This window comes from Pholis gunnellus, assembly GCF_910591455.1.
Source record: "Pholis gunnellus genome assembly, chromosome: 11".
Classification (NCBI taxonomy): Eukaryota; Metazoa; Chordata; class Actinopteri; order Perciformes; family Pholidae; genus Pholis; species Pholis gunnellus.
In genome coordinates this window covers 19,079,634-19,095,726 of record NC_136538.1, presented here as the reverse complement: position 1 = coordinate 19,095,726, position 16,093 = coordinate 19,079,634, and the positions used below count along the sequence as shown (strand labels likewise).

The following is a 16,093-nucleotide window of genomic DNA, read 5'->3' as shown; positions in this document are numbered from 1 at the left end:
GTCGGATGGATGGATGTGTTGATGGTATTCTTCTAAAGAAAGGGTGAGAGAGCGAAGCAGACAGACAGAGAGAGGATGCTCGTTGGCTGACCGCCCTCCCTCGGGGGCGGGTGGACGGATGAAGGACCGTCTAGGAAAGACGTTCTGTCGGGTCTCGTCAGGGTTTGGCCGGTGCTCGGCCATATGTCACTCCTGGCCCGTCTGACACACAAACACACACACTCTGTCTCACATCACCCTTCCTCTGAGATCACCCTCCGTCTCCCACCAGTGACCTAACCCAGGCGGAAAGTGAGAGTCGTCACGTACGTACAGACACTCGGTTGTTCATCATCAGCGAGGACAGCGGCCAGCTACCAAGGAAAACAGAGCAAAGAGACTGTTGGAGACGGCCACATCTTTAGAATGTTGGTGGGGCATAGTTGCATTCACCACAGTTAGGGTTTGGCAAAGATTCATTTTGAGGTTTTGTTTCTGTATTTCCTTAAAATGTATGTTTATTATTAGCGAAATATGACAGAATCGGCTTTGGCAACTTTCTGGTACATAGAACCTGCATACCATGCATCATAGCATTGTGTGTAGACGGTCACATTTTTCTGTATAAGTGATTGCCGAAGGTATTCTGACCCAAAATATATCGTTTTTTTTGGTCCGAGACTTTTAACCAATGCCATTTATCTTGTTTATCTGAAAACATTTGCACATTTTACGTGTTCAACCCCACATTTATTAAACTGGTGTAGGGCCTGTAATGCATGACAATCGTGTAACGGCATTTTGTTTGTCATCCAAACACAAAATAATCTTAAACACTTTGTATGTTGAACCCTGAGAACACAGGGCCATTTTGTATTTACTACTTAAATTTCACTATTGGGCTTACCCAGATGTTCAGAGTATCCAGAAAGAAGTGTTGTTTTTTTTCAACAGCATGCTAAACAGTGCTTTGATGAAGATTGTTTGAGAAATCTCATCACAGTCGGTGTGTCAGCCCAGGGCGGGAACATGCCAACAGAAGAGAAATCTAACTTTCATCATAAGTCAAGCAAGCTCGCTGCATTAATTCCTCCGTCTGCCACGCCATTAGCTGTGTTTTCCATTTTCATTTTTGTGTGTGTGTGTGTGTGTGTGTGTGTGTGTGTGTGTGTTCAGCACATCCGAGGGTGCTGCTGAGCGGTAATGGTTGTGGCACCACGTGTGTGGGTGCGGGTGGGGGTAGGCCTCGCGGTCTCAGCGCTGATGGTGGCGTAGTGGTGGCATTTGTCAGATTGCCTCTTCCGCTTGGTTTCCAGATTGACGTTTTGTTTCTTGGCCCTGTTCCGTGGCGGGCTAAAGATTCCCCACTGAAAAGGTCAGACACTTACTACAGTTTGCTTAACAGCATGTAGCAGTTCCTCTGAGGGGGGAACCAGCACACAACACAACGGGCCTGGCCACAGGATACACTCCTAGGCTCATCGCTTTTACATGCTCGTCTGTGGAGAGTTAAAAAGAATTAGTTTCTGTGTGGAGGTTTGGGTGCGTGTGTGTTTTTTTATACATAGACATTTTGTATACAGTAACCTTGTAACTCCAAAAAGCCCTGTATTTACAAATCACATGTAAATTAAAAGTATTTGCTTCCTTTTTCTCTGCGTTCATGAGCACTGAATACAGTTTGTTGTATTGCATTAAACAGGTAATGTGTGTGTTTTTGTACAGACTCTGGCTATTAACCGAGGAGAGAATCTGAAGATTTTGACAGTGAAGGTGAACTTTCCCGACAGGTTGAAGAGTGACTTCACATGGTGGTGCATCAACAACAGGTCAGTAAAGCAACACACTTTTACGTGTTGAGCAGAAACTCCAAACCTTAAAAAATGATCTCCACAAATTACAGTTGAAAGAAACGAGGATTAAAATAAGAGATTTTCTTGGTAGAACTCTCACATTATTTCCTACTGCTGCATCATTTAGTTTTAATCACACTTTAATATCCATTTAGGTTAGAGAAAATGTCATTAACATATTATAAACTTGTCATTTGTTATGTGGAATACATGAAAAAATAAAGTGAAGTTGACATATGTCAATTTATCTTGTATAAATAAAGGTTAAAGAATTAACATTAAATTAAATATTTAATCATGAGGCTGTCTTGTTTGTTTTAAAGGAACGTTAATATTACACCATATGTGCAACACTCTTTGCTTGAAAATGCAATAAAAACTATTTCTTGCCCAAATTGGTTTATTTTTGTTGTGTGTGAGATGGGATGGGTGACATATTTTCTCCTGAGACGGAGGGAGTTAGTTTGCAGAAGTCACATTTAATTCTATACATTTTATTTATCAGTGGAAATGCCCCATTGAGAAAACAACAACCTTTGTCCCACTGTTTTAATGCAGGTGGAGGCCGAGGACGTTGGCAAAAGAAGAGCTTAGTACAATCATCAAGAATGCTGTAGAGGACTCGTATAAAAGGCTCATTCTGCCTTTTCTCACGAGGAGTTACAGGTATTTTGTGTGTGTGTGTGTGTGCTCTCAGGGTTTTCTTTTCTTTGATAACCACTTATTCATTTACACTGTGTCCCTATTCCCTCTTCTTCCCCATACCGCACCTCTTTCTTTCCTTCTCCTTTTTCACATTTTGTCTCCCCCCCTCATCTCTCTCTGTCTCTCTCTCTCTTGCATCCCGTCTCTTTAGGATTAAGCTGACGAGTGCAGCAGAGAAGGAGTCGATCGCCATGTTTGTGAGAAACCTCCGGCAGCGGCTGTTGGTCTGTCCAGTGAGGGGCTGTGTCATCATGGGGGTGGACCCTGGCTTTAGACATGGCTGTAAGCTGGCAGTTCTCTCCCCCACTAGTAAGTGACCACATAGTGTACTAAACTCGTATATACACCACCTACTTCTGCATCTAAAACAGTTTGGGCTCTAATCCTCGTAAGACCATACCCATAGGCTCATAGGCTTCTGATATGCAAATGTACTCTACTTATTTTCCCTCATTAGTATTCCCTTCTATTCATAATGTTATTGGTTGCTGATACATTCAATAAGCATAGACACAAATTGCTACATGTTGAGGAACAGCCCCGTTGTATTTCACCATCAGTATCTTTCTGTACCTGTAGATTAGATCATCTACTCTATTACACCGTGCTAACTAAAGTGCCATCCCAGATTCATGGCTGATGGCCTACATTTTGGTGTTTGTGTGCATGTCAGAGACTAGATGCCAGTTGGCATGACCCTGGTGAGATGATTATCTGTTAGCGTGCACATGTGCACGTGTGTTGTTGTATGTCTGCTGTGCTCTGCTGTATGTCACAGCGTGTGTCTCAGTGGGTGTGGCTTCACACTGCGCCAGGGTAGGTCCCACCCTCTGGGTGACTGACTGTGTGGCCACACAAGTAACGCTGACACACTTAAAGCAGACAGACACAGGTATGTTTTGGGTGTCAGGCCCAGCAGGGTGTGGTCACAGGTTTGATGGTGCCCCAGCTCATGTGACTTCTGGTCAGAGCTGCATTCCTCCATCTGAGGAAGCAGCTAACTGTCAGCTGCTGGACTCCCTGCAGATGTTGAGTTCATAAATCATTTTTATTTATTTGGGGCATACAGTGCAGAGACATTAGCTGATTATATAGCTTAGTCTCTTGTCAACATAATACTTTATCAGCAACATTGTGTTGTCTCCCTCTTGTCTTCATCTCCCTGCTCTCAGGTCAGATTCTTCATACTGACGTGGTGTACCTGCATAATAAAGGCCAACCAAGAGAAGCAGAGAAACTGCGCCACCTCATGACCAAATACAGGTACTGCTGCTAGTGTCTAAAAAGTCTCTGTTTAAAGTGTACTGTTTAATTAGTTAAATAGTGTCAGAAAATGTTTCATTAACAGATGTTTGTTTTGTATTAATCAATATTTTTATTGCTGTAACTTTCCTGTCGGCATGTATGTAGCAGCATTAATAACTCATGTCTGTTTTCTGTTTTATCAATGAACGTAATATTTAAAACTAATTTCTACGGTTGCATTTATAAACCTGTTTGTCCTTCTGCTCACTCTCTTGTCCACACTAGCTGTGCCAAGGTTGTGATTGGTAACGGGACCGCGTGCCGTGAGACTGAGTCCGTCTTCGCAGACCTCATCTCCAGGCGCTGTTTTCACCCTCTGGACGTGTCCTACTGGTAAGATGTTTCATCCAGTGCATGCTAGAACAGGCCCCAGTGACCCTGAAAAGAAACAACTGGTTGTAGTACATTCATGGTATGAACCCTACTGTCCAGAGGGCTAAATTCCTGGAATGATGACGATGAATGAATGAAAGTTAGGTGTGTGGAGGGGAAAGGTCGGTTGAATAAAGGGAGTTAGCAATGTGAAAGAATAAAGTACGGAGGAGGAGAATGTGTGGGAGCGAGAGAGCTGCACACAGATGGAGAGAGAGAGAGACAAATTGGAATGTGTCCCTCAAGCGAACATCGTCTATTAAAGCCATCTGGACTTGCTTTCACTCCGGTCCATTAAAAGAGACGTTTTTTGCGGTGCACATTGTGTCTGTAACCAGGCCCAGTCCGCACTTCACAATACGACGGCACAGAACCTCGGTCCAAGCATAATAACCACTGGCCTCTCCTCGCTGCGTTCCATGTGTGTTTGTTGACTTGAGGTTAGCATTGGGAGCATAGCCTAGAATGATTCTGAGCCGTGCGTGGAAGTGTGTGTCTGCATATGAGCGTTTTGTCAGTATCTTTGAGTTCTCACACACACACACACACACACACACACACACACACACACACACACACACACACACACACACACACACTTCAGAGGTCATACCTTTGGTGTAATAGTCCACATTTTTTTCACTTAAGTTCCATTTTTTGTCAATTTGCAAGAAGAGAAACAGTCAAAGTGGGGCGTTTATTAAGTTAACTTCCCCTTGATTATTTTCACGATTTTAACATCTTGATATAATGTCTCTCTTATTCATTCTTTCACTGGAGCTAATGGCACTCGTGCTTTTCACAACGCGTGAGAATGTTGTACTTGTGTTTGATGTGGTGCTGGCTGAATGTCCCATATCACCTGATATGATTAACTGTATTTTTGCAGCACGTAACACATGTGTAAATGGTCTGCCTTTGCCTTGGTAGGGTTCTGTAGAATAAAGGCTTTTGCAAGTGCATGAACTCTGGAAGAGCAGAGAGATGTTATTTTGACGTTAGCCATAAGTATGGTTGTTGTTATCCAGATGATATCGCCCTGGAGTCATCTGGTCTTAAGCCTCACTTTGGTTTCTTTGGACCGCGGCTGATGTAGGCTCAGAAACATAGATGTTAAATCGATGTGTGTGTGTATTCAAATGTAGACACTAGTCTCTGCCCTCCTTGTTTCCTTTCTATCTTCACTCCCCCTCTCTGCTCTCTCCATCCTTCCTCGCCACTGTCTTCGTTTCCATCATCTAGTAGATTAACCTCAAATTTCTCAGCACAAATTTTGATCAAAAATAGGTATAGAGTCAGATGTTATTAATATCCTTTATAAAAGGGTCTTCAGTGGGATAATGCACGGATACTTGGATCTCTCAACAAGGCATTAATGTTGCTAAAATACGAATATAACTACTGTCCTCTCATCAGTACGCGGTGAGAAGCAGATATTATTTTGACATGTAGGTGTTAACATTTTAAGCGTTTGATCAGTGTATAATTAAATGTTTGAAGATAATAAAATATTAAATGCCTGTTTTTTAAACAAGTAATATGGGTTTTTCATGGGTTTTCAGGACAAGTGTATTATGTAAATGATCAATAATTGAATAAACTAAATTATATTATTATTATTATGTTGTATACTAGACAAACAGAATGTCTGTGGTCTGTAATGTCCTTTATTTAAAACTATCTGGGTCAATGTTACAATCTAATGTTCTTATTTACACACACACCTCCCTTGATAGATGATGATGGGAGAGCAGTGACTCTGAGGGTCTTACTCCCCTGCTGACTGACCCACAGCTGACCCTGACCTGCCATAAACCTCATTACGACGGCAGCACAGATGATGGCAGCGACGGAGATTAGCCACGTAGCATCAGAAGCAGCGAGGGGTCTTAGTGCTCGCTGTGAATGTCCCCAGTACAATTAATTGACCCAGTTTCTGATACACGTCGCGGTTCTTTGTGCTGCTGTATGTTCGAGCGCTCGTCGACTGACTTTATACCCAAGGATGTTCAAACAGGCGTTGAAAGACTGGTGCAGGTTCAATGTATTTACAAAGTCACCGTTTGTTCCACTTTACCAACCATGTCTTTGCCTTCCCTTGTTTTTTTTCTGTCTCTCTCTCCCCCCCCCAGCTACTGAAAGCAGCTGTGCTCTTGACATTTTTTTTATTCTGGCTCAAAAAATCCACAGGAATGTGTATGTGAAAACATAGAGTGATTATATTTTGCCTTCATTGTGTTATTTGGCCACAGCGTTTTTAACGTCGTTACCTTTTTAGGTGGAATCAGCCATTAAAATAAGACATTGTCAGTGTTGACTTTTGGCAGAAGTTCCGTTAGAGCTCCTCTCCTCTCCGCCTCGACAGTGCTGTAGTTCATTAAAGACCCCAGCCTCATTTGCACCATCTGCTTCATGTCTCCCAGTAAGCCTTCATTGTGTCACCACCCCCAACCTTCTCCACCCTTTCTTCCCCACCCGCCTGTCTCTCTCTGTCCTTCTGCCTCAGTGCTCAGCTGGAATGACAGCCAGAAATGGCCGCCTGCGGGACATCCTTACTTGTGTGTTTGTGTGTATGCAGTTTTCAGTGCGTTAGTCCTGTTAGAGTAGACTCGTTGACTCACTGAGTCACCTCTTCCATATTTGTTTTTGAGCAGTGTGGCCTTTGCTGTAGACAGCCGATCGAGGGCACAGGTTGGTGTGTCTAAGTTGTGTCATTTAGGTGGAGAAATAGGTTTGAATGTGTATGAAAGGCCGGCCAGTGTGTGTCCAATTATCTAAATCTCTGTCCATGCAATGAATACATCAGACATCGCAGATCATGATCAAATTACTTCTTCTTTTTGGCAACAGGACAGAGACATTGTCAGATATTAAGTATTCTTTCCATAGTTTTGTCATAAACAATTAATTTTGCATTTTGCACAAATACATAACTCAATGTCAGAAACAACTTGGAAAATCGTCTAATCCTCAAAATTGAGAAGTTTAAGAAATGTAAACGAGGACTTACACTGCTTTGCAAAATTATTCAACCCCCTTGTTGTTTTTCCTATTTTGTTGCATTGTAACCTGGTATTTAAATAGATTTTTATTTGGATTGTATGTAATGGATCTACACAAATTAGTCAATTGGTGAAGTGAAATGACAAAGAAATGACAATAAAAAAAAGTGTTTTTTGCAGATGAGGCTAATCTGGTGGTACCAATTACCCCAAATGTCACATAATTAGTTAAATAAAGTCCATTTGTGTGCAGTCTAAGTGTCACATGATCTCAGTATTTACACACCTGTTCTGAAAGGCCTCAGACTCTGCCACACCTCTGAGTAAGCAGCACCATGAACACCAAGGAGCTCGAAAACAACCAGGGACAAAGTTCTGGAGAAGTACAGCTCATGGTTGGGTTATAATAAAATTCAATAAAATACAAAGTCCATTTAAAATCTAGGTTATAATGCAACAAAATAGGAATAACACCAAGGGGGTTCACACTATTGCAAGGCACTGTATCATTGACGATGATGGATTTTCTGTTGATCGATTAAATGGTTAATTCTTTCATCGCTAATTTACAGCTGATGTCATTTATGTTGTTATAAACATTTCTTTGACAAAATAACTCAAATACTTCTGAACTAAGACTTACTTACGGGCTTTTTCCAAAGCTTTCAACTTTTTTTCCAAGCTTTTGCACTTGACAGTCGTCATTTGCTTATTTTAAAAACTGCCGTGTTTTGCTTGGTGACGTTTCTGGTGTGTAAGAGGAGCTGATTAGTGCACACACGCATGCCACTGTGAGTCCTGATCCATCAACACTCATGGTGTAACTCCCGTGCTTTTGAGAAGCTCTAACGTATTGTCATTGGCTCCCATTTCTTTGCTGTCATCTTAACAAATCAGCCTACTGACAACATCCCTGAGATGGGTTGGGTTCACATTAATCCCCTTTCAAAGTTATCAAACTGTATTCAAATAGACTTTCCCAACTACTTTACTAAGAAAACCAATGTGTCACAGGCAAAACTTTAACTTTGATGTTTGTGGGTTGAGTTGTCAAATGTGGTGGCTACTTTAAGCTTGTTCAACTAAACTTAACCTTTATTTGCTTTCACAACTTGTGTTTGAACTGTCATACATTTGCATATTAATGGATTAATGTGAGTGTTTGGGGCTGTATGCATGAAGAATGAGAAGTTGACAGTGTTTGGCTGCAGCAAGCGGATGTTAATGATATCAGAGGGCAAGAATATGTGGGCTAAGGTTAGGGAGATCTCTGGGCAATGGTGATGATAGACACACACACACACACACACACACACACACACACACACACACACAGGAACCACAGCTAAAGACAAACACAAACCACATCCAATTTCTTGACCACTTGCTCCGTCAATCCTGAAGGCAGAGAGATGACCGACCCGGTTACTCTTTTTCATTAACATCCTTGGGGGTCGGCATCTTTGTTTGCAGTGAATTAATTACTTAATTAATTAATTACAATGTAACTTGTAATATGAAATTAATCACATTCTAAATGTACTACATCTAGTTACTCAGTCTGGTATCATTTGTTGTGTCGTGAAGAACCTTTTTCTTTTGCATTTGATGATTTGTGTTACTTTGGTACAGTACCGTTATACCGTTTGTTGAGACTTGTTTCGCTCTGACTTTGCCTGGTGTACTATATAGCTGATGAGAGTAGAAGGCCATCTCTCTTTCTAGCAGTAGTCATTATTCTCTCCTTGACTGGTTCATACTTGGAGTTGTCCAGGAGCAACTCGAGCCGTCGCAGCAGGAAACATTATCAAATAGCCAGCAGTGTACGCCCGCACTGACACACTAACATGCCTGACGACCCCGAGGGCAAGACCTTGACCGTCTTGCCCTCCGGCTCCCTCCTATTGGGGTGAGATCATTATTACTGGCGAGCTGATGGACCTGTAGGACAATGGTGTAGACTGTATTTATGACTCTGTGTGTGTGTATCCCCTGTCATGTCCTATGTGCAGGCATGCTCCCAGGGCCAGGCTGAGTGAGTGATGAACATACAGTGGCAGGACCAGCGATGACTGATCCAGGCTCTGAGGCCTAATCGAAAGTTTGACAGTAGGATAGAAGGGAGAGCAAAGGGGGGGACGGATGTGTTTGGAGGCATGGAAAGGCCTCAGCCTGGCTGTGGGGTGTGTCTTTATTTCAGAGGAGGAACATGAACCCATGGGTACATGATGAAAAGGTTACGTCTTTAACTTAACACAGGATGGATAGAGGAGCTTCTGCTTTGAGTTGTTGCTCCCAGAGAACTGAAATACTTTCTTCTGCCCATTTGTTCGTTGTCCGTTTTGGTGGGTAAAAGTGAGGAGGGGAGAGGCTGTAACATCTGTTTCCTCCCTCTATATTTTCCTTATTTCTCTGGCTTTCCTTTTTGTTCCTTCATTCCCTCTTTACCTCATTCTTTCCTGCTTTCTATCTTTCCTTGCTTCCAACCCTCTGAGAGCCATTTGAATTAAACTGAAAAGTTAAGTCTCATCAATTATGTATATAGCCCAATAGCACAAATCACAATGTTTGCCTTTACAATCTGTACAGCACATCACACCATCTGACCCTCAATTGTTTTTGTCTTGCGCACCTTTATTTTAAAGCAGATGGTACGACAGTTTCTTGAAAAGGTCTTGTGCTTGTGTGTGTGTATTTCGTCATTGGGCGGAAAGAGGTGTCGGGCTGTGGACCTTTGGCATTCGCAGGTGGTGGACAGTGAATATCTGCCAGCCTCCTCCATATCACCCACAGCCCCCTCTCGTCTCCCACCATGCCTCACTGGTGGTCAGCCTCTGTCTCCCTCCCTGCCGTCCTCCCCTAGGGTCCCAGTGTTCCCTGCGACGGTCCTGCGTGTGACACACATGTGTGATGAGTCTGTGTGACATGCCGTGTGTGTATCTGCGATTTGGGGTGTGTGTGTGTGTGTGTTTGCATGCTGGTGTGCATGCATTTGTGCGTGACACAAGTGCAGGCCTTTGCTGCTACCAGATTGACGTGAGTGTCTGTGAGGCTTTGCTCTTTTCAGACGTGCCTCACACTGGCAGTTGGAGTTTATGTGTGTGTGCGTGTGCCTGCCTGCCTTCTAGCGCCATGCTGGAGACTGACGGCCCCTGACACCTGCCATTTGGACGCTTTTCTCTGTGAAAAATGTCATCGTCTTCAGACCCGACGTGTGTGTGTCTGTGTGTGTGTGTGTGTGTGTGTGTGTCTGAGTGTGAGAGAGAGAGAGAGAGATGGTGCGTACCTCAATTTGTCTCCCTGAGGTCAAGCTTTGCAGCTGACTGAACAATGGACCCAAGCTGTTTGAGCAGCCGGGACAGAGAAACTTATGTGTGTGTGTGTGTCTTTTTGCATGAATTTATTTTGGGCTGGTAATATGTGACATCACAGCTCCTTCTACGGCAGGAAAATGAGTTCAATCCAAGCATCTTGAACACAGAGTTGTGGACAAAGAAAGTGACCGATAGAGCCAGTGTAGTACGGCACTATATAGGCGTGTGTGTGTGTATGCAATCCCAAATTCTCTCAAGTGTCCGATTTCAAAGCCATCTAGAAACTGGTAGTTGAAACTGCCAGTTGAAACTGGTAGACTGCTATGAATCAATTCCAAATGAGCCCCACGATGCCTTTTGCATCTGATGGCATACTCGGTTTGATTTGATAGATGAGGTAACTCCTAGTTAGTGACTTTGCATTGAGTTTGGCTCACTTACAGTTCTCACACTAAGAAGCCCACCTCACACCTCATTATTAAAGCCATTTTAAAAACAAGAAACAGCGCAACTGTGACCTGTTTTCTTCAGATATCAGAGGTATTATTATCAGATACATGAGGGAAGGTTACATATTGTTCTGTAATATAGACGCATTACATAGCTTTTTTAAAATCAGAATTTGCCTGCCAATCAGCAACTTTTGTCAAATATTGTCTGTGTCAATGTGCCTAGAATTCTTTGAAATACAGTAATTTATTCAAACCAAAATTCAATCTCTCATTCTGCTTTCCCCCCACCTTTTTCCCCGCCAACTTTTTGTCCTGTGTATCAAATGAGTTGATGATATTATTGCCCCTCTTCTGACTGATCTGATGAGCTCTTTTTAATTTACATTAGGACTGTGTAAGCCAGAAGGCTGTAATGAGGTATCAAAGTGTGTATCCATCTCTTCCAATGTTGGCTTTCTTGAGGGGCAGCAGGGGGCCAGTCATCATGTGTGTGTGTGTGTGTCGTGCCCAAGGGTGTGTCTCAAAGACGACCAGTAGGGGAACGGATAGGGGAGCCAGTTGATGACTTTGCCCCGGGACGGGACGGGGCTAAAGGCAGGCCTGTGTTTATGTGTGTGTGTGTGTATACAATAGAGTAAAGCAAAAGAGAGTGTGAATAAATGAAAACCCTACAGGGCCACCAAGTCATCGCTTTACACCAAGAGGCGATCTTTGACTTTGTGTCTCAGCGTGTGTGTGTGTGTGTGTGTGTGTGTGTCCACGCTTCGACCATCCATCCACTTAGACCAGAGAGCTGTGGAGCAGACAACCTTCTGCTGGCTGCCAGGATGATGCCCTCACTGTGGCGACAGCCGTGGACGCTGTGGCGATGAGGGCTCAGAGCTGTATCCATGACAGTGCTGTTACCCAGCTGCCCCAGCGGCAACCTTAATTAAGTTAGACATGATAGGGGCTGGTGGCCTCCCTTTCTTTCTTCTCCACGCTCTCTTGTCTTCTGTTTTTCTATATTCTTAATTATATCTTTTCACTTTACCTCCATTGTCCCACCGTCTCTGAATGAGGACAGACAGGGAGGGTGGTGGTGCTTTCTGTGTTTTATTTCCATCTATTGTCGTTATAATATAAAGCCACATCTATTGTTATACTACATTTAAAGGGAAAGAGATTTGAGTATAATGAATATTTTAGAACTATATTCATATCATCTTCTGTGTCTTCCTCAGCATGTGTCTTTGTGTCTTTGTCTCAGTGTGTGTGTCGGGGTTAATGACCAGCTCCGCTTGGACCTCATTGAAGGTCATGTGCCAGTGCTCGTTAGCTGTGTCACCATGGCGATATGTCAGCTGTCAGCTACGATGGATAAGGAGCTGACAAAAAGAACAGTGAGGCGGAGGAGGGGATGAATGGAGAGGGAGGGAGGACAAGTTCATTTAAATGTGAGTCCCATCAGAAGGCCTCTGCCACTCCTCATTAACAAGATACTTATAATTGGCAAGGTTGTTGTGGCAAGGTCCAGGCCTCTGGGAGTGTGTGTGTGTGTGTGTGTGTCGTGGACATAGGGGAGGTGCTGACCCCTTCCTCATAATGGTCAGCCCTGAGGAGGAAAGTCCCCCCCCCCCCCCCCCCCCTTTTCTTCCTCGAATCATCCCCCCCTCTCTCTCTCTCCATCCAGCCGGCAGAACAGAAGGACTAAACAACGTGACAGCTTCAGTTGTATGTCGGTAGAATCAACACGGGTATCGGTGGCTTTGTTGTACCAACCATTCTGTCTGTGTGGTGATGGATGATAAGCGGCCTACTTTAGACTGAATACATTAACGTGGGAGATGGTATCGTTTGTTGCCATGTAAACCCAATGTTGCCCCGTAGAATAGGTTCACTTTTATTGTCGAGAACGTAGAAATGTTTGAAAAAGGGTGTTTTTGTTAAGTCGTCTGAAAAACAAATGTTTATTGTATGACATGAAATGTACAAAAATGTAAGCAATACAAAAAATGTAGATTTATTAGGACTGAACGATGTAACCGTGTCATTCTTGCAAACCCGAATTCATCATTTGACTGTATCAAATGAAGGCTTAAGTTATTTTTTTATTGACAGAATCATTCCACTAAAATCTGTCTCTGAACATATTTCTGGTAGAAGTAGGACATACAGGGCCTCAATTAAATCATCATGTTCCTGCTAATGTCTACAGAAACATTATGTGTGTGTCCTGTTCTCTTTTTCTGGTTATGTTCAAAAGACACTGACAAATAGCAGTACATCCCAATGCCCTCTAGATGGCAGTAGTGTCACATAGATCGTGAGTGAGCTGTACTTTAACACGCGCCTCGCACTCTGTTATTACAGTGTCAGTCTTTTCAATGTGCAAAGGTGGTCGTGCTCTCTAAATATTCACATAGAAATAGGTTACTGGGAATCTGTATTTTCCATACTTTTAAGTGGACATAATGACCCCACTCAAGACCAATTGACCTATTCTCAATATGTTTAGAATTCATAGTTACTTCCTAAGCCAATGGCTCGTACATGCAATGGGGATGCATGTGGTTCTTCACTCCTGCTTTCAGTTGAATTCCTGCATTTGAAAGAATGTAATTGTGCAGTTACAATGCTAATGCAGGACTACTAATGATGATGCTATTTTGGCCATAATGTCCGTAATGATGTTCAAGCTTTGACTACAAAGGGCTGACCAGAGTCAAATGAAGAGCCAGTTTGAGAAGTTGTCAGCTGCAGTATTTAAGGTCAAAGGCAGTGGTGATTTTCTTTAAAAGCCTTTAGGTAATAACTCCTCACTATGTTTTATTCTTTCTCCCCTCACCCTCTAAATGGCTCCTTAGGGGGTGAGGGGAGGGGAGACACATTAGCCAACCTGCCTCTTATTCCCTATTCATATATATATATATATATATATATATACATATAATACATTATTATATGTATTTTCTTCCCTTTCTTTCACCAGTATAACCAGTGAGGCAGGGGCATCCATCTACAGTGTGAGTCCTGAGGCGGTCAAGGAGATGCCAGACATGGACCCCAACCACAGGAGTGCAGGTAAGCAGCTATACTTGAGTGTCTTCATGTTGTTTTGCATAATAAATGTGTGATATTCTTGACCGTTCTTTGAATTGGCCCTGGTCTACGGCAAAAAGACACTGTGTACAGGGCGGCAACTAACAATTATTTAATATAAAAATAGTGAAAAATGCCCATAACAATTCCCCAATAATCTCCTGTTTTACTTTGCGCCTCTCACTCTTTCTGTCACTTGCCACCTCTCCCTCGCTTACTGCACACGCTACATCATCGAATAAACACAGCAGAATAAAAAGGAATCGCACAGAGTTTTGGAGAACCAATGTTTCCAGCAGACTTCCTCTATAAAAGCCATCAATCAAGCGAGGCCGGCTTGTTCCTCACTAGTTTCCTGTGGTCAGCAGCACCGAGAGCCGTGGAGATTCATATGTATCCCCCCAATGAAAGCCATGAGAAATCTACAGCGTTTGACTTTGGATGGGATTGAAAATAAGGGGGCGTTGAGCCAAAGACACGATGGTTACAGTGTCGGATGTGGGGACAGTGTGTTTCTCTGCCTCTGTCTATATGAGTGGCCGTGTAACATAGTATACAGGGAATTGTGAGTTAAAGGCACCTTCCGTCTGTCATCCCTGTTGTTGGACGATCTAGGGACATCTAGTGGTGATAGGCAACATTTTAGCCATCTGTTTTTGTGTTCAGCTTTTACTTTGTGCTCCTCTCTGATCTGAGACAGAGTGAGAGATTAGCCAAGAGTCACAACAGAGACAAATCAGTTGAGAGTAGATGAACTGTCACTCTTTCATTGCTTGCGTCCGTGCTGCATCTCCTCTAAAGTTGGAACTATTTGACTTTTTTCATCTAATGCTCTGCAGCAAAAACAGTGCGGCCACATCACCACTGTCCCCCTGCTGCACGTCACATTCTTCCAGCTCTCCTGAGCGATGTGTTCGTGTCCGAACGGAAAATTTGGCTCATTCATTTTCAATACGTTTTGCTGAACTCCGTTAACAAAGCAGTTTGTCTCAGAGAGAGAGACCTGGACACACACACACACACATGCATAGGCTATACTGTGTATGTATAAATCTTAATGTTGTGTTAATGTTTATATTGCTGTTATTCTATACTGTCCAAATATTTGGACTAATTGTATGTTGATACTTTGGCAACATTGTTCTTGAAACGTCCGTGCCATTAAATTGAATTGAATTGAGAGTCAGAAGCAGAATGGATGGAAAGCATTTCGGAGTCTTTTGGTGGTGCACTGCACAAGGCCAGGATTGAAACTCCATCCCTGTCTAAATATTATCTCAGGCAGCAGCCTCACACCGCAGCCAGAGGAGAGAGAGGAGAGGAGAGCCATTGATTCCAGACGTCCTCCCTCTTTACCATCCCATCCCTCTCCCTCTCCTTCTCTTTGTCTGTCCGTTCCTCCTCAAAGATCTGAAGTCTTGACGTTCCTCATGCAGCGCTCTGGAATTCAAACGTACACTCAATGCACAGGAGGGACGGGCAATGACGGTCCCTCCTGTGCATTGTGTGTACGGTTTCCTGTTCTTTTTTATTCACCATTTAAATTAGCTCAAATTGTATGTGTATAACATTTTTGTCGATCTCTGTACATTATTAGTATTTTATTGTTTTCTCAAATATTTTCTTTTACAGAAATGACAAACCTAGAGCTGGCACTTCCTCTGTCTTTTACTGGGACATGACTGTGAACAGTTATTTGGTTGTGTTACTCTCTCCCTCTCTCTGTGCCTGTGTGAATTCGGGGGTGAGGTCATGTGTTATGGTGTGTATGCGAGTAAGGTTGTTTGTAATTTTTCTCCTTGTCACTGGTCTCTGCCAGCATATTCATGGAAAAGACATTTGGCTTCATGTGCAGCGGCGGGCTGAGGCCTTACAGATCTGTTAAAAGCAACCCAGACCGTGTGTGTGTGTGTGTGTGTGTCTTTTTTGTGTGCACGGGTGTGGTTAAATTAGAGGTTTTAAAGGTTCGTGGCTCCAGCATCTAGCAGGACGCTTAATGACAGGTGCAAAGACTCTATTTGAAAGCCAGC

General features: G+C 43.1%; 1 protein-coding gene across 1 annotated transcript in view; it reads left to right on the top strand.

The window, feature by feature from the left end:
* srbd1 (S1 RNA binding domain 1) overlaps positions 1–16,093 on the top strand; it is a gene marked incomplete at its 5' end in the record, with an annotated part of 41,187 nt that overhangs the window by 6,015 nt on the left and 19,079 nt on the right. The window contains 6 exons of the mRNA XM_079168899.1: positions 1,705–1,808; positions 2,391–2,498; positions 2,689–2,846; positions 3,710–3,800; positions 4,068–4,175; positions 13,954–14,045. Of these exons, the coding sequence (XP_079025025.1) occupies positions 1,705–1,808; positions 2,391–2,498; positions 2,689–2,846; positions 3,710–3,800; positions 4,068–4,175; positions 13,954–14,045 (661 nt within the window). The remainder of the gene's footprint in view (positions 1–1,704; positions 1,809–2,390; positions 2,499–2,688; positions 2,847–3,709; positions 3,801–4,067; positions 4,176–13,953; positions 14,046–16,093) is intronic.